Source organism: Diplotaxodon limnothrissa, linkage group LG11, assembly GCF_057381915.1.
Source record: "Diplotaxodon limnothrissa isolate DT_005_m linkage group LG11, D_limnothrissa_male_GT1.1, whole genome shotgun sequence".
Classification (NCBI taxonomy): domain Eukaryota; kingdom Metazoa; phylum Chordata; class Actinopteri; order Cichliformes; family Cichlidae; genus Diplotaxodon; species Diplotaxodon limnothrissa.
Window position 1 is genome coordinate 20,292,482 of NC_140606.1, and position 18,935 is coordinate 20,311,416.

At 39.0% G+C, this 18,935-nt stretch overlaps 2 protein-coding genes across 2 annotated transcripts in view; both read left to right on the forward strand.

The window, feature by feature from the left end:
- The window catches only part of LOC146622649 (uncharacterized), a 31,166-nt gene extending 26,993 nt beyond the window's left edge, over window positions 1–4,173 (forward strand). The window contains exons 20-26 of the mRNA XM_085365318.1: window positions 569–613; window positions 744–776; window positions 1,855–2,001; window positions 2,894–3,070; window positions 3,222–3,312; window positions 3,622–3,699; window positions 3,977–4,173. Of these exons, the coding sequence (XP_085221444.1) occupies window positions 569–613; window positions 744–776; window positions 1,855–2,001; window positions 2,894–3,070; window positions 3,222–3,312; window positions 3,622–3,699; window positions 3,977–4,173 (768 nt within the window). The remainder of the gene's footprint in view (window positions 1–568; window positions 614–743; window positions 777–1,854; window positions 2,002–2,893; window positions 3,071–3,221; window positions 3,313–3,621; window positions 3,700–3,976) is intronic.
- An 11,482-nt stretch (window positions 4,174–15,655) lies between these two features.
- cd83 (CD83 molecule) lies at window positions 15,656–18,597 on the forward strand. The gene is made up of 5 exons (XM_085365319.1): window positions 15,656–15,710; window positions 15,874–16,010; window positions 16,800–17,028; window positions 17,654–17,757; window positions 17,976–18,597. Exons 1-5 carry the CDS (start codon window positions 15,665–15,667, stop codon window positions 18,135–18,137), a joined length of 678 nt encoding a protein of 225 aa, XP_085221445.1. The 5' UTR covers window positions 15,656–15,664; the 3' UTR covers window positions 18,138–18,597.
- The last annotated feature ends 338 nt before the right edge of the window (window positions 18,598–18,935 follow it).

An 18,935-nucleotide genomic window follows, 5' to 3' on the forward strand; every position in this document is an offset into this window, starting at 1 on the left:
ATACATAAACTCTTTGGGCAGCAACTTATCCTTAAACCCAGACAAATTTCACTCCACACTTTTCTTGTGGAGAACCATGGCCTCAGACTTGGAGATGATAATTCTCAATGTTTTATAGTCAGATGCAAACCACCCCAGTGCAAGCTGAAGGTTACCACCTGCAGAAAGCAGAGATGATATCCTGACACCACTGAACTGGGTCTCTAAAACATTAGTATTTTTAGAAAGTACTACTCAAAATAGAAAATAATGGTGTCACATCATTTGGAACAAATTGACTGAAGTCTTAAAAAAATGGGAACAACAGGAAAAAAGTTATTCTGCAGGAGTCTGCGAGGACCCCTGTCAGTAGGATGTGGGTAAAGACATTGTTTCTGAAAATGTCTCCTGACCTGATTAAACGCAGAAGGGAATTACCCACCATTGAGTGGTGTTTTGTTATTCCTGCTTGTCCTGTTAGTTCTGTTATTGGTGACTCAAGAAATAAAGCACCTGCTGCTGGTTATATTTTATATCCTCTGCCAATCATAACAACTTCCTCTTTCATCATATTTACTTTCCCCTGCAGGGTGCAGCAGGGAAGAAGGGCACGAAAGGCGAGAAAGGACAGAAGGTGATTTTACCTGTTTACAGTTAGATAAAGAAACATCTTCCTACAAACCGTACTCTCCATTTCATTTCCTCTTTCCACCCCCGCTGGGATTTACTCACTGAGTTTGTTCCTTTTTTGTTTTACCTTTCAGGGAAGCGTAGGAGACCGTGGAGACAGAGGACAGGTGCGTACTTGATTTACATTTCTTGTTTTTACTCTAATGTCATAGAAATACATGCACATGATGCAGCGTGAGTTTCTGAATCCATAAAAAACCCATTTCATGCCTTTCCTTATTATACTGATTCCAAGTTGTTATCGGTTTTAGTAGAATATCCTACATATATCAGGCAAAAATCAGAACACATTACTCCATATGTAAAAGAAATATATAAATAATTTAAAACCATGAACATTAAACAGGGCTAATCGGTCTGGATAGCCTTCAGAGTTTTAAGGTCATCCTAAAGGAGTTGCATGTCATTGAACTCAGGTCAGGCCAGTCATTTCTTTCCCACACTAACATCAGAAAACCCACTTTTTAGGGAACAGGCTTTATACACAAGGGTATTGTCATGTTAAAGCTGAAAAAGGCAAAGTTATACAGGGACTGGTGTGGAGTACTGCACCAATAAGCTTAGAAGGAGATAAAGTTAATACTGAGTACAACTGAGTTAAGTTTGTTGGTTCAGTCATCCACAACAGCCCCAGTTAGTCACATGGCCCTTTGGGAAAACTGACAGTCCAGCCCTGCTCCAGTATTGTCCTTTGCTTCAGTGCAGCATGAAGTTTGTTCTAAACTATGAAACAACAACTTTCAGAATAAACATACAAACAGGCATCCAGTGTAACATTGTTTCAAAAGACATTCTGATGCTGCAGCTTTATCACTTGTCTCAAAGCAGAGGTATCTACATTAGCATCTGTTCTTCGTAGCTGGCAGAACTGTTTATGATTTCTCCACACTGTCTGCCAGGTTAACAGCTGACAGTTGACCCGAAGCTTATGTTATTATGATGGGATTTCAAGACAAAACATTCAAATTTTTTTATCATCATCACACATTTTCAAAATCCCTTCACTTCACTTCCCCGTTGCCCATGCTGTAATCTGTGTAAACATATAATTTGCAAAAACTCAGACAACTAACTAAAAATTAGTCATACTAATTACGCTTTTTGGGGTATAAACAGTAATCTGTTGTAGTGTAAAAGTACTCACATGCCTCTTTCTTCTTCATTTGAAACATCTTCTTTTGACAGCGTGGGCCTAAGGGAGCTGTTGGTCCCATTGGGGCTCCAGGCCCGGTTGGACCTCCTGGCATCCCAGGGGTCAGAGGACAACGTGGTCCAGCCGGGGACCCAGGTCTTAAGGGTCGAGCTGGACCTAAAGGAGTGCAAGGTCCATCTGTGAGTAACATCTGCATGGGAGAATGCATGGATTTTTGAATTAACCAAATTGAACATTGAAACAATATTCATTTGTAACCATTGTGAACACCAGTTCATCAGTGTTAATACTTGAAGGTTCATGTTTGCTGTTTTTCACCACTAAATAAATAAAATAAATTGTCCAAAATAAAGACAATGTTGGATAACACCTCCCACCCACTCCATGACATGCTGGTCTGTCTTGTTAATGTTGTTTATAATGGAGCACTGTAACAAAAAAATAATTTCCCCCAGGGATCAATAAAGTATTCTGATTCTGATTAAACTGAAAAATCCCTGTTTTCAACTTAAGTTAAACTTGAAACACACTCAGTGTGTTCTAAATAATATCTACTGCCTTATTTAAAAGAGGAACTAAAAGTATCGCTGAAACTTATTTCCCTGACGTCATTTCCTTCCTGGTTCCATTATTTTCACTTCAGTTAGTCATTTTGAAAAGTCCAAATGTTATATGAAAATATTATTGGCTTATATTATTTTAGCTTTTATACATCTCACAAACAGAAGGCTGATAATATCACAGAAAAAATTACTGTTGGATAAATCACAATAACGTGTCTTCTTAAGAGCTGGGCCTCAGTCTACTAAAATCATTAATAATTAGAATGAATTCCCATTATTAATTAATGTGCACAATATTTTCGTGACTAACTTATCATTCATTTTGTATCTTAGACGTCAGAGAAACTTCCAACACCTCTAGTGATCAGCATCAGATGTCTGATTTTGTCTGAACCTGACCAGTTTATTATTTCGTTCACACTTAAAGAGTAAGATGATAGCTTCTTACTGTAACGCTGGAGTTTTGCAGCATTGATGCAGAGAATTTGAATTGTTTGTTGTCCTGCAGGGTCCTGGGCTTACTGATGAGCAGGTCTTGCAGCTCTGCAGAGGTGTTGTTACAGCTCAGATCTCTCAGTATGCTTCCTCCATCAGAGCCAAGTGCTCTCAGGGCTGTCCCATCAACAACCGGACACTCATTGGGCCCCCAGGAGCTCAAGGGCCACCAGGGCCACCAGGCAAAGCTGCAAGTCCCTCTTCAGTCTTTTTATTATTTATTATTTATTTGTCATTTTAATAGCTGCTGTGAGATAAACTAGGGATGTGATATAAACTCTTGGATGTCCTGCCCTTATACCTATTAGTATATTAATATAATTTCTGCCTTCATCTACCAGGGTAAAGTAGGAAAACCCGGAGCAAAAGGAGCCAGAGCTGTTCAAGGTGACAGAGGACTGGAGGGACAAAAGGGAACACCCGGCGACAGAGGCAAGAGTTTCCTACTCCCTTGACCAATTAAATACCTATGTTATTTTTTTATATTTATGCTTTTTATTGAAGGTTTTAGAGTTTAAGAACTGTTGAAAGGTTAAGATGGACATATAAGGGCACATAGTGGGGAAAAAGTTGGATAGCTAAAGAACGGCACTAGTGTAAATTAAACAATTTAAAATCATTTAGAATAGTATTCTTGCCATGGTTTTTACTCACAGTGTCAGTATTTCATCAAAAGGAAAAAAACGTTTGAAAACATAGTTGTGCAGCTTTGTGAGTTGCATCTTTTATCTTTTTTAAAAGGTCGAAAGGGACCCAAAGGCATTGTAGGAGATCCGGGTATAGGGCTGCCAGGACTCAACGGACCACAGGGACTCAGAGGTAGGACACTGGTCGCATCCACACTGTCAAACATCCTGTAAACATTACTTCAGGACTGGGTTTTTTTTGTTTTTTATCTTGAATTAGATAACAGTGAAAGATAACAGTGTATCTGTAATAAACAAGTAGTAAAGCCTGAATTTTTTTAAAATAAAAAATAAAAAACATACTAATTTATTTATTTAGTCCGTAATTAGCCAAAAACTCAGTACTGTCTTGATATAGCGTAATGAATGTTTGCACCATGTTTTCTTTTTTCAAATTTTGCTTTTTACAGGTTCACCAGGTAACCCAGCAGAACCAAAAGATGGCATGGAGGGTCCCCGTGGGGCTCGTGGCTTCCCTGGTCCCGTGGGTCCACCCGGCATGGTTGGATTTGCAGGTGTACCGGGATTTTGCGAGGCACGAGACTGCAGCATTTATGCACCAGTGATGCGCAAAGAGCAGGGTCTGGTGAAAGGGCCAGTGAGTTAAAAAATCTGAAACTAAACATCAGATATTATGGTGCTTATAGGAATAACTTCGTGTTAACAATGAAATATTTTACATACAATATTGTGACAATAGTCTGTCAAAAGCTGTGATATAAATGTCAATGGATAAAGTGTAGTGTCATGATGCACTTGACTTGTGCAGAAATCTCATGCCTCTAGTCAACATCTGATACCACACAGGGATTATATTTCATACGTGTTCAAACTCTGCAGCAGTTTTTACTGCTGTGTATGTTGTGATTTTAGAAAATGATAAATTATCCCAAGCTGATGCCTTATTTCTTCATTTTAGTTTTTTAATTTCTCTGGTACCCAAAGAATAAATAGATAAATCTATGTAAATATTTTGTAAAGACTCTAAAGTACATGTACTGCGCTCTGAAACAAATAAACAGATGTGTTCTTTAGTCAGTCTGAGTCTTCAGTTTTTCTGACTGGGTGCATTTTTATTTTATTTTACTTTTTGCAAAGTTTTTGCAGTCAATGACCCCAGAAATGGCCTGGTTTCAATTTCCTGGATCTTCCACGACGTCATAAACATCTTTTTTTCAGTGATTCAAAAAAAAAAGAAAAAGAAAAATAGCATATTACACTCTTATTATCAGGTTTTTTTCACTGGATTTCTTTCAAGTATATGAAAAGTACACTTATGGTAATGTGTGGCTTAAAAATACACATTTACTAAATTCAAATTCAAATTCGAATTTTATTTGTCACGTACACAGTCATACACAGTACGATATGCAGTGAAATGCTTGGACAACTGCTCGTGACCTAAAGAAAACAAAAAAGGAAAGGCTATGAATGAGATAGGAAATAAATATGAAAAATTAAAAAGGGTAAATTTAACTAGGAAGGAATAAAATATAAATTAAGGTTAAAAATGAAATAACTGTACAACACAAATTAGAATGAAGGGTAAATTTAACTGGGAAGGAATAAGATAAAATATATAAATTAAAGTTGAAAATAAAATAACTGTACAACAAAATACACAATATAGAACTATATAAGAATGTATGAAGAAATCTAAATATAAATAAATATATACACAATAACAGCAGCTGTACAAGTATTAACCGGAAATGAAGAATATAGTGACCAGTGTTGTGCAAAAAAACAATGTGTGCAAAAACAATGTCCAGAAAGTCCAGTGTGTGTGTAAGAACCATATGTGTGGGTCAGTACTGTGTGGTGGTGTGATTGAGAGACCGTATCGCCTGCGGGAAGAAGCTCCTCCTCAGTCTCTCTGTGTTGGTCTTCAGGGAGCGGAATCGCTTTCCTTTTTTTTTTTTTTCTAAATGACATCAGAAACAGCAGTATGCGACATTACGTGATGGCAGAGCTTCAGTTCATCCTTTGTCATTTTTTTTTTTTTTTTTTTTTTAATAAATAGGACAGGGGGAATGAATGAGAGAGAGAGGGGGAGAGAAAGAAAGAAAACCAAAGGGGAGAAGAGACGGTGAGAAGGGGGGGGAAGAGAGACAAAAAAAAAAAAAAAAAACTCCTGGGTCACCTGTATGGAGAAAAAACAAACAAACAAACAAACAAACAAACAGAGGAGACAGCAAACAACAAAGAGCAACATAATAATAGAGAAAACAAAGCACCATCACAATAAACTAGCTAGTCATAGATATCAGTATTTACTAAGTAATAAACGATATTGTGCAGCACGCAAGATAGACAGCGCACAGTGTGCTTTGAGGCAGCAGCCAAGAAAGCTTTAGTCCGCGTCTGTGAATACCCATGTGTGCATACCTGTGTGGATCAGCATGCTTGCATTCCAAAGGTTTCTCCATGTAATGATCTGCTAGGGAGTGTGGGGGGGGCCACAGCCCCGTCCTCCAGGGTGTGAAGCGGGTATGGAGGAGATCAAAACTCCAGACATCCAGAGGCCCCCAGAACACAAGAGACCATGGAAGACCAACAGAGGGGCAGCCGCGCCACTGTTCCAGTAAGAGCTGAGGAGAGTCCCAGATGAGGGCTCACTCAGCAGCCGCGGAGCAGAAGCCAGGGGGGGTTGCAGTGACGCGCCCGTGAGCTCCGCCGGCCCCCAGCTGCGCCTGAGTGACCGAGCCCTAGGCCGAGAGGCCGGGGGCACCCCACCTCCAAAGGGGCCCGAGCGAGCCCCAGGCCCCAGGCCCCGACAAGCGGCCGCCAAGGAGTGAGCCGGTGTGTACCCGGACGCCCACCCCCAGACACAAAGAACCACCAACACACCGACACCTGAGGGAGTCCGCCACCGGCAGGGGAAGTGGTGGTGGGTGGAGATAGGCCTCCAAACCTTGGAGGGCCTGAGGTGTCCCCAGAGAGGTGGCGTCTGATACCCAACCTGACATATAGACACAGACATACAGGCACACACAGACACAAACATCCATTCCCACCCTCATGCTCTCATATGCACTCACTCCACACTCAACCAACGTGGAGACAGACATAAAGAGACGCTGTACACACAATCACACTCCCCAAGCGTACTCTACAATCCGGGTCTAGGTACCCTTGCCCCTGGAGGGGGGAATTGCACCCAGACCCAGGTGGTGTTACCCTTTTCCCTGCGGTGGGGAGAGGCAGACCACCCCGACTCCGCAGCAGCAGGGAGGCCCCACACCCCAGACCGCAGTCGGACGGCCAACTCCTCCTACTAGCCCTCCCGCTCCAGCAGGCCGCAGAGAATGGGGGTGGGAGAAGACTCCAAACCTCCCTCCACCCGCTCATTGTAGTGTTGATGCATATGTGTTCTAAGGTGCAATTAAAACCCAGGAGGGCATGGAGCTACCTGCCAAGGAGCAGCAGGTAAGCGCATAGTCCCTCCTGCTAACCCTCAATGACTAAGTGTATTTAAAATTGAGAGGTGGGCAACGACGTCAGGGGTGAGGTATACACCCTGATGGTGATTTGGACTCCGTGATTGTGCCCACCCCCAAGATCCTATATGTATGTGTAATGAGAGTGTGAATAATGTGAATGTCTAAGTTGTGGGATAAAATCGGAATCGCTTTCCTGACCTCAACAGAGAGAACAGTCTGTTGTTGGGATGGCTGAGGTCCTTCACGATCTTCCTGGCCTTGGTCCGGCACCGCCTGCTGTAGATTGAGTGCAGGTCAGGGAGCTCGGAGCGGATGGTGCGCTCAGCTGACCGCACAACCCTCTGTAGAGCTCGTCTGTCCTGCATGGTGCTGTTCCCGAACCAGGTTAAGATGTTTCCCGTCAGGATGCTCTCTATGGTGCACGAGTAAAAGTTCTTGAGCACCTTGGAGGGCAGTTGGAAGTCTCTCAAGCGTCTGAGGTGGTAGAGACGCTGTCGGGCCTTTTTCACCACGGTGTTGATGTGACAGGACCATGACAGGTCCTGCGTGATGTGAACTCCGAGGTATTTGAAGCTGTCCACTCTCTCCACTGGGCACTCGTTGATGACGGGGGTCTGGTAGTTCCTCTCCTGCTTAGTGCTGAAGTCCACTATCAGCTCCTTTGTCTTACTGACGTTTAGAAGGAGGTTGTTCCTCTGGCACCAGTTCTCCAGATTCCTAATCTCCTTCAGGTAGGCCGTCTCGTTGTTATCAGAGATCAGGCCCACCACGACGGTGTCGTCAGCAAACTTGATGATGGTGGTGGAGCTGGTAGTGGCCACACAGTCATATGTGTACAAAGAGTACAGCAGGGGGCTCAGAACACACCCCTGGGGGGCTCCAGTGCTGAGAGTGGTGGAGGCTGAGACATGTCCGCTGTGTGACCTAAGCAATGTTATAGTTTCAAACTAACATTTCAACAAAATAAAATGGCAGAATGAGTAGTACAGGACAATTTTGTGCACAACAAAAACCCAACTTAAAAACTATGATTATCAGTGACATGGACTTTTTGTATAAAACTACATCTGTTACCTCTTCATTAAGAAAGCACTCAGCACACACGATAATTGTGTTTTGTTTTGTTTTATTTCATAGCTGTGCAATAATATTATACTACCAGCATGGACAGCACTGATGCATTGATTAACATATGATAGCAGCAACACAAGAAGGAAAGCACATAAGTACCCTACACCCTACTGCATGAAATGACACATGACTGTAAAAATATGGAATTTTACATTCTAATGTTTGGTGCTTCAATAGATCATATTACAACAGTGTGGTTAAAACAAACAAACAAACAAACAAACAAACAAATAAATAAACACCTATTCGGCAGTAGGATTTTCAAACACAGCAATTTTTTATTTTTTTTTTTTTATTACCGGTAATTCTATTTGGCTCAGTTTTTGTTTTTTGTTTTTGATTATTTCACATTTTTTTCCAGTCTCTAATGAAGTCTCTAATAAAAACAATAATACTAAAAGTCCCCCACCCCATATCTCTCTCTCACACACAGACACACAAACACACACAACAAACAAACAAAAGCACCACTTAATTGGCTGCATAGTTTTTAAATACTCAGCTGTTACGTTTGATATGTCCTTTTTGTATTTCAGTGGGACAGCTTTTTAGTGCTTTTATTGGAATGTTTCTATTATTAACTTAATGCCCAATTTTAATGAAATAATCATTTTCAAAAGATAAGAGATAATCGGGAAGCAAAAAAGAGCATGATTGTTTGTTAATTAAAACAAATGTATTGATTTTATTTTATTTAATCAAAAGCTAATGATATGATTAAGAAACTGATTAAAAAAATCACAATTAAAACATGTTGTATTGAAAGTACATGGACTGTCTTGATGATAAAAAAAAAATTAGAGAAAATCTAAAGTTTGTATGTTTTTTCACATTTTTTAATGCATTTTTTAATGGGCAGAAAGAGTTTAAAGTTAATGCCTTATATATAATGTAGCAGATGTGTAGGACAATTTATTACATATTCATCTGGTCCAAATGAAAACACTGTTAATATTTTATTTTTTAATACTTTACACTTTAAGTTGGTAATAAAATGTAAAATAGTTTCCCTAGTTGGAGTGGAAGTGTCGAATATTTGTAAAACACATGAGAGGTCAATAAAAAAAAACAAAAGAAAATAATGTATTCCAGAAAGAAGACACATCTGGGTTTAATCTGGCTATTTTATGGCAACTGGCAAATGGTGCATCTGCCAAACATGGATAAAAGGCACAGAGTGGTCCTAACGTTGGTCACAGCTAGTGTTGGGTCAGATGTAGCCTGGTATTAAACTTACTCCACCAGTACCAGTACAGTACCATTAATCAAGGCCAAAGTGCCTGTAGAGAAAACTGCAGATATGGGCCACATTTGGGCGAAACAGTTATTGTAGGGAGGAGAGAAATGGAGTGGAAAACATTGGTAAAGAAATACTGGCAGTTTATCTCATTTCCACTCCATCTATACAGAGAATGGCTTTGATTCTGCTTTACTAGTTGTAGCTGTCATTTAAATGTAGTAAAACCGTTACAGTTACTATTCAAATACATATTGTAAACATTCATAGCTGCCATTGCATTAAGAGTTCTGCAGGAAGAGCTGTACATGAGAACTGTGTGTTTAGGGAATGTTACTCCTTCCACTGCTGGTGTTGTCCTTCAGCTATTTAACTATGTGCCACATAACTGTATTTATGTCATCTTTTAATAAGATGAGCCACACATAATTTTGGCATTTTGCAGAATAAGAATGGATCACAACATAAATAAAATTCTATAATCTATGAGTATTGTCTTGAATATTGACTGATTCTTTATTAAATCTCAGCTAAAAAGAGTTTACTTTAGCCTGTCAAAAAAGCTGTAAATACCTTATTGTTAGCCACTTAAAATGAATAAAAGCAGCAGATATTTTTTTGTAAAAAAAGAAATGTCAATTTCCCATTATGAAATTAAAAATAAAAGTTTTTAAAAACGCCTAATCTCAGTTTCCCAAGGCACCAATCACATAGTTTAAATAGCTTATTTTGTCATAACTTGAAATGTTTATATGGAGCATATTTATTCAAAAATAAAATTGTTCAAAGAAAGTAGCTTATTTATTAGCAGCTCAGTTAATGTCAGTAAGTGGTTTCAAAACAGATATTACCTGAATATTTGCTTTGTTACTTTGGATAGTGTCAGTGGTAATTGTTTTGACCAGTTTAGATTAGTTTAGTTAGTTTTGAGCAGTTTGTTTAGAGATGCTTGAAAATGTATGAAACACTAAAACAAGCTGTGTTCTGTGCTTGGTTTAGTCCTACAGTAGTAAAATACAGCTTTGAGGTCGCTGGTGCAATTCAAGTAAACCAAACAAACATAAGATGCTCTTTTCTGCTTCGACAATCTCTGACCTTCTTTCAAGTGTATTCAGGGTATTCTTTTAAATAAATAAATAATAAATTTGTCAGCACTTCACTGTATTTTTGTTTCCTGAGATTATAACAGTAAAGTGACAAGTGGGACCTGTTTATACTTTCAGTTTGTTAAAATTAGTACCTGGATTTTTACCATCACTGGTTTGTAAACATCAAATTGGCATGTACACATTTTTTAAACCTCTTCCAGTCCTATGACACAACAGAAACCTTCTTCCCTTCATAATACACTAGTCACAATTTCTGAAAGGTTTCTGTGAGCAGCTTTGTTCAGTGAACTCTGGGAGTTGTATTTACCAAGTGTAGCAGCTAAGTACACCTCTGTACTGTAGTTTAGTGTGTTTCAAATAAATTGAATGTTTATCTTCATCAATAAATTTGTCATTTAAATAGCAGCAGGTCATGTCCATACACATTCAGTGTCAATAAATAAATGGTAGCAGCAAATTGTCTCATTAATAAGGAAAATGTTACACTTTTTAAATATTTTGTCATCATTTAACACTAAACTTAAAAATCTTACCAAAAGGGGCAAGGAGACAAAAGCGAAAAAATTGACTGGTGATCATTATTATTTTGGCTTGTGGAAGAAATCCATGAAATTTTTAAAAGGGTCTTTCTTGGTAAATACACCCCTGAGAGAAACACGACTCAAAAAAAAAAAAAAAAAAAAGTGAGGTTTTTAGGTTGTAGGATATATTCCAATGCTCTCTAAATCACTTTCATTTTGTCATTTAACAGTAAAGGATGGAAACCGATATGCCTGAAGAATGATAAAGTGCTGTAAGAAGAAGTGTAAATATAATATTTTTGAGCTTATAGCTGTATAAAGTATGAAAGTATAAAATTGCCTTCATGGTAAACACTGTCTGCACGGCACTGCATGGCGAGACAGTGCAAACTGATTCAAGCTGACAGGAAGCAAAAGCATAGCTGTTCCCTTAGCAGAAATACCTTCCACCCCTGATATTAAAAGCATCTTTTCTTTCTGGCAAACGCAGACGACTCAGGAGATCATCTGCTTCACAATCCATCCGGCTGTCAGTAGTGCCAATCCAACGGTGCCTGCAGCAGAAAGAAAATTGGTTAGCAGGTTAGATTTTCATGCTTATAATAAACCACTATTCAGATAGGTGCTAATATAGCATTCACTAGTTTTAATGTGTGCATCCTTTGTCTCTATTGTGGAATTAAATATTTTTCAGCTTACTGAATAGATGCCATAACACAAAGTTTTGGATTCTCCATTGATTTGATTAAATGACTTGTACTGTGTGCTAATAAGCTGAGCACTGTTTGCAAGCAAACGGGAACATTTCCACCCTTATAACAAGATTGTTACCTGGGACATTCGTGTCTGGTTAGTAGCATTGCACTCCTATGTAAATATGTGTCATGTTAGACACATGATGGAGAGTTTAAAGAGTATTTTAAGACTGCCTCATTCTACTAGACCATCTACTTTAGTCCTGTATTGAACATGTGCTGTTCAACATCTTCAACAGCTGCTGATGTTTTGATATTGCTTGTGTTTTAACATCAATAACATCAAAACATTGCAGAAAACAAATAATTTTACTGTCACTCAGAAGACTGTGAGACTGTGATTCATGTCATGCACGGGAGTGGGTTTTTTTAATCCTTTTTTTGTTCACTGAAAAAAATCATGGCCTACTTTGACTACACCAATTCAAAATTGTATCATCTTCTTGAAGAGAGAAATAAAAATAAGCTTAAACATTGTTTGGAGAGTGGAATCTAGGTCTATGTTTATGTATCTCAAAAATGGAGTTTAAAAACACAGTCAAAAATTTGTCTGTCATTGTATAAAACAAGACTTACTCTGATGCCTACACGACCCATTAAAATCCTTAGGAACAGTCTGGGAGCAGGGCTGGCTCTGGTAGTGGATGCACTCCTCTTTAACAATACCAGAGCGCTGTAACAGATAAAGTGAAAATAAACCTGAAGAGTTCTTTCTTTATTGTGTTGACATGACTTTAAATGGATACTTTTGACTGCCATGCCTTTGGGTCACCACAGCACAGAGATCTATATATTTATATCTGGCACAGATTTGACATCAGATTCACCTCCTATGCTCCCATGTACCTGTGCATGGGACCAGCACTGGATATGTATCTCCTCTCAGCGTTGCTTTCCTCTAATCATTACAGGGTCAAAGTTATACATACAGCCCCACTAAAATTTGTTTAAACATCTCTAAACATCTCTCAAATGGCACCTCAAGCAGATGCTGTTGGTAGCCATCAGCAATCTGTTTATCTGGACATAGTGTTTTCAGAAGAGACCTGAGAGATGTTTCTCATCTAAGTCTCATCTAACTGCAGTTTTCCCTAACAGTACATTTGCATAATGGCCAAACCAGAGTTTCATGATTGTTAATATGTAAACTGCCATGACTACTTCTCAGTGGCCATAAGCACCAGTCATAGAGAGCTAAGGAATGGCTGCAATCACAATAATGCAAAATGGTGAAAGATGTACTATTAGGCTCCCTCCTCAGTTCATTTTCTTAAAGATTTATGGTCAGATGATGGCCACAGTGACAAAAGGTATGCTTGTAGAGGTAAAGGTGAGGCTTCCAAACCTAAGAGCTCTGTAACAACTGTAAAGCATGATGGTGGTAGCATCATGTTTTCATGGTACTGCTTTGCTGCCAGTGGTTCTTGTACACCCACAAAGTGAAGGCAGAAGTCATTTTGGTTGTCCATGTAGACAGATACAAGTTTTAGTTGAGCCTGAAGGTGCTAATTTTGGAGCACACACTTCTCTTGGTTGGCACCAAGAAAGAACCTTGAACATCTTAATCAATTTCCTCCTATTTGAGCATGACTGTTTGGGTATTCTTCCAGACCTTGGCAAAGTCATGATACATCCCAATAACTTGTAATTATGTACAGTTGTCTGAATTGACTTATGGAGTCTGTACTTAGTTAGAAATGACTCCAAGAAACCATGCTTTCAAACAAACCCCTTTTTAGGGGTTTTAACTGCATCATACATGACTTTACATAATGTTTTTCCCTCTAGAAAGGGCCTAAGTTAAAACAAATATGGTAAATGGTAAATGGCCTGTATTTATATAGCGCTTTTTACTAGTCCCTAAGGACCCCAAAGCGCTTTACATATCCAGTCATCCACCCATTCACACACACATTCACACACTGGTGATGGCAAGCTACAGTGTAGCCACAGCCACCCTGGGGCGCACTGACAGAGGCGAGTGGATAACGTACCATATGACAAACTGTGGTAACATTTAGATCCACGCATTCATCCATGACAATTGTTCCACCTTCAATTTTCTGGCATGGATGTACACAGCTTTTTTTCACACGTTTGGAGTGGGCAAAGGTCTGCAGAAAGGAACAAACCCAAAAGCAGAGTTAGTAGGTTGTTTTGGGGGTTTTATACCAGTTGCTCGCTTTAGAATTGTATTCTTGGGCTCTAAAGTGGCTTTACATGGCTTAATGTTCAAAAGAGTTCTTATTTCTTTTATATTGGACTCATTGATCCTCTGAAATAAGCTTGTTGACTGTACATTCTTGTCATAGTTGAAAAACTGCTTTCAACAATTGAAGTATCTCTAACCATGCCTTTTTAATTACTAGCCGACTTCAGCTGATGTGTGAAAGAACAGAACCAGGAGTTGACACTTTATTAGATTTTTGTAACACAGATTTTTGTGTGAACTTGCAGGAATATTTATACCTTGCCATTAACACTCCAGGTGTTCTCACAGTTTTGGTCAAACTCCAGTGCTTTACTTTGGCAGCAGGAGTAAGGAATGTTTTTCTGCATCACCTCTGAGCTGCTTATGGCCGACCCCACAGCAGCAACTTAATAAAAAAAAGAAGAAAAGAAATGCATTAGACTATGAACACTTCTGTGATTCACCGGTTTTGGTTTCATCTTCTTATCATTAATCAAAGACCTGGACAGTGATTGTTAATCTCTCTCCATTTCACCCATTATTAATCTCTAGGATATACAATATGTTTGTATCTTTATTTTTATTTAAACATTCTGACAATAGTAATGAACCCCAAAGCACAAATAAAAACATTAGCTTCGCATGTACACGACATAAAATCCAGCGCACATCAAAGAACAACCTGTTATATGGGACGTGTCTCTTGTTTTGTTTCTGATACTTCCACGTGTAATAGTGGTAGTAAAAAGAAATGACGTGACTCAAAGATGGGAATTTCCTACTTCAATGACATACTCTTTATTTCGCCATACGCACTGGAAAGCACCTCAGGGGAAAGGAAGGGGAATCCCTGGATGCTTGCGCTTTCGTTACAGTGACCGAAAAATTAATCAGATGATTAAAAAAACAACATTACGTATTCAAAATGGTAAGAACTTTCTTGCAGAATACAATTACAAAAATACGTGTCAGCTATAGCCTAACGGGCTATTCTCGCAAACAAGGCATATAAACGGTAATGCATAACGTTGAATAAGCTTTCAGGGCAAGTGTTGTGCTATTTCTTCATGCAGTATTTACACTACAAAACATTTCAAACCATAAGTTATGAACAAAAAACACTTCAATTTTGCCAACTCTCAGAAAATAATACAAAACTCGATTCAAACTCCCATCGATTGATTTATCGCTGCCATTTTACACGAAAGACAAACGTGTGTTCGATCTATGGGGTCTTTAAGGTCTTTAAGTCTGCTGATGCTAAAATGACTTTCACAAACTTTCTCTACTTTTTCTCCGGTGAAGCGAAACATAAGATTTGGAGACATAGGATGTTGTTTACTTGGTTATGCTAATCGAAATCGAAGTTGTTGTTATGCCGATGTTGCAAAATCATCTGAATAAAAAGTCGCTTTATTAAAAAAATGATATTACATACCGGTACCTCACCGCAACGTACTGAGAGCTTGGGTTGGCTTAAACGTACAGTAAAATGCATTACAAGACCATTTCTAATATACTTACATAGCAGGACGATAAGAACAGCGTTCATTGTTTTTAGCTTTACACTAAGTGAGAGTAGCAGTTGAATGAGACCTCGCGCTCATCCGCCCCGCCCCTTCCCTTCCCCACTTCCTTCTCACTACAACCCCATTTAAGGCTGAGGGCACAGTTCTCCTCACTCTCGATTTCTAAACATTCAGTCAACAAGATGATATCTGCAGATTTCCTTGGCTGTCTTCTGCTCTTCTCGCAGGGTGAGTGTCTTTTCAGTTTACTTTAGTCGAACGTTATATTATTAGAGTTTGTACATTCGAATAGCTGTATGGTATAGTTTGTAACCAAGAGCTGCATGTTTATATGTATTGAAAGAAAAATAAATACGTGTACTGAGAAACATCTTATTCTTGTATTCCTCAGGCGTGTGCCTCGCTGTGGGTGCAGCTGTCAAGGAGGACACACCAGAAGTCGTGGTCCTTTCGGGTGAAGACTCTATCCTTCCGTGCAAAGCGAAATTCAAGCCCGGAGTCCAGTACCTTGCAGTGAGATGGTACAAGGTAAAAATAAATTAAATAACCAAATAAATACAAATACAATTTATTTTTATTGTCATGCTGCACATTTAAGAAGAAAAAAACATGTCAGGCTCTCCTTGGCAGATTACTGCAAAGTAATATCACTTTCGTTTCTTTCGAAAGTCAAAATATTTGTAGTCAATCACATAATGAAAAGGTTATAACAATGAAAACACAAAGTACAGCACTACAACTGGGTAACATTATGAGTATGCTGCAGTAATAACAAGAGCTGCCGTACTTACAACTTAATTCTTTAGTCTATAAAGTCTAATTAGGAATGTTAAAGTAGAATTACCTGCGACTCAAAATGTACTTTTTCTTCTATTTCAGTAATGTTAAAAGTAGTAGGGGTAAAGTAAAAAGCAGCAGTGAAAGTAACAGTAAAGGTTTATTCATTTATTTCTTATACTGTCATAAAGATTATTGCTGGTCACAAGACACTGCTCAGCCGTGGTGTATAAAGGTCAGAATGGCAGTATAAACATGTCTGGTGATTATTTTAATCCTTGTTTTTATGAACTGGTTAAATATTTAGGCTTTTGCTTAAAACTACAAGGTTCAACTCAAATATGGGGTGTGCAGTAACTGTGGTTAATGGGTTAAAAGTTAAAAAGAAGAAGTGCTATTTATAGTAGTGGCATTTTTTTCCATTAACAGAAGTGATAATGACACTGACATCAGGCGTGTTTGGTTTGGCTGTCTAGTCTCAGATCCTGTTTGGTCATTCATCAGGCACATGACTCTAACACTGGACTGATGCTTTTTCAGGTTTCAGAGAGCCCATCGTCTGCTCGTAATGGCCTTTTGACCAGAGACCTCCCAGATGGTACGACGAGATGGTACGATGGCTTGGAGAGAGATGTGGCGCTGGTCAACGAGACCCACGACATCCTCCTGGCCGACACAACGTGCAGTGACGCCGGCGTGTACATGTGTCACCTGGCAGCACCTGTGGGAGAGCAAAACCAGGACGGCTACGTTCACCTGGTGCTGGCAGGTAAACGTTTGTCCCAGTTGTCTCTGGGTTCTTTAGGTGCTCATGCAAATTCAACATACAGGTTTCCCAAACTTTCCCAAGTTCCCTGAGGCATCCATGACTGAAATTTGACTCAGGGAGAACTTCCAAACTTGAATCAACTGTTATATTTTGAGCATCAGCTTTACAAAACTATCACTCTTTGGCCCAAGGCATAGAGTGTGGGAATCATCTGTCAAGCACATGATTTGGAAAACATCAAGAGCATTAGATTTCCATCAAAAGCTGGTTTAGAAGAAGCTTATTTTGGAAAAGCTTTTAAAGGCTTTTACGGTGGCTAATGCTGATGTTCAGCTTTTACCATGTTCTATATTTTAGCAAAGAAAGACAAAGAAAAACTCATTGGTAAAGTCTGAGCAGATTTATTGGGATACCAAACAAGAGGGGATGTTTCCTTAGATATCTACAGCAAAGTGCACCTCGAGTTTTCTGATATGAAAGTTTGAAAAATGTACAAAATCCAGCCACACAGGAGTTTCCTGTATGCAGAATAGCCTGACTAGGTTCACAACCTGAGCTAGCACAGTGTGGTACAGTTCAAGTGAGTTCAAACTTGAGTAACTTTCATTTGTGTTTTCATTTTCAGATTGTCCAGCTGCTCCCACAGAAAGTCTGGAGAGAGATGATTACTTGATTCTTTTCGCCTCCGTAGTGATAATGATAGCACTTCTGCTGTCTTTCATAAGCTACGTAAGTAATGGAGGATAATTATATATAAACACACTAATATTTAAACAGATTTTCCACAAGAGATTTCTATTATGTGCATCCACTTAGAACCCAACTTACCTAATAATCATTTTGTTGTACTACCAAAAGATTGTAATGATCATCTTTAAACATACTCAAACAATATGCATATGCTGGTCATTCTTAATCTAAATGTATTTCCCATATCTCCACCACAGGTTTGTTTGACGAATGGATTGAGAGAAAGAAACAAACAACAACAGCAAGAACAAATAACAAAAGAAGATTTTTTCCTGAACAAACCAGTGGAACCAAAAGACTTGAAGTTGATCTACACTTTGGGTCCAAAACCATCCACAAAAACTATACTCTGTGTGTAAAGATGAGGACTAACGTTGGCCAATAGAATAAGTACACTCTGCCCTGACATGTGGAAACTGATGGAAATCGGAAGATTATGCGACAACCTTTCAAAAATCATCAGAAAAGTCAGATATAGAGCTGGATCTCCACAGATGCCAAGATGCTGGAGAAACTGGTGACCTGGTTCAAAGAGCAGGTCCAGTAATCAGACGTCGGTTGGTCAGTCTGTGGGTTAAATATAAAAGAGCCACTGGTTAAGACAGAAAGACAGTGAGTTTGCATGAGCAGTCAGTCAAAGATTCACATTTATTTTGTAAAAACCTGAATTTTTCAGGTGATATTACTTTAATTGCACCCCATAGCTAAAAGTTTTATTAAGAAAATGACGTTTTTCTGCAGGCAGACAAACACAAACATATAAAAACTGTACTGTCAAGTCAGGCAAACAGTGACTGTGCAGGATGGAGCCAAGAAGGTTCACAGTTGCGTTGTTTGTGCACATGTAGTCATGTAGTGGAAGATGTGTGAGTATCAGGAGTAAAAGGCACTGATGTTATTCATGAGACTGAAATGTCCCACCGTAGTAAGAGGATCTGTACTTTTATGTGTTTGTCAAGAATTCTAATGTTTACACAGAGGATGGATGCATTCCTACAAGTTTAAAGTGTCCACACTGAAAATTACTTTAAACTACCTGCTTTAATTGAGCCATGACAGAAACTACCATTCTGGATTCTGTTAATTGTTTTATGTTCTCATATTTTCTTGTTTTCTTTCTTTAAAGCAGACCTTTTAATAAGCTATTGTTATATAAG

Excerpts from the sequence above, each read along its gene's own strand:
- cd83 (XM_085365319.1), top strand. The coding sequence starts at position 15,665 with ATGATATCTGCAGATTTCCTTGGCTGTCTTCTGCTCTTCTCGCAGG. Across the intron at positions 15,711-15,873 it reads TCTTCTGCTCTTCTCGCAGG|GCGTGTGCCTCGCTGTGGGT; the intron begins GTGAGTGTCTTT and ends TGTATTCCTCAG. Across the intron at positions 16,011-16,799 it reads TTGCAGTGAGATGGTACAAG|GTTTCAGAGAGCCCATCGTC; the intron begins GTAAAAATAAAT and ends ATGCTTTTTCAG.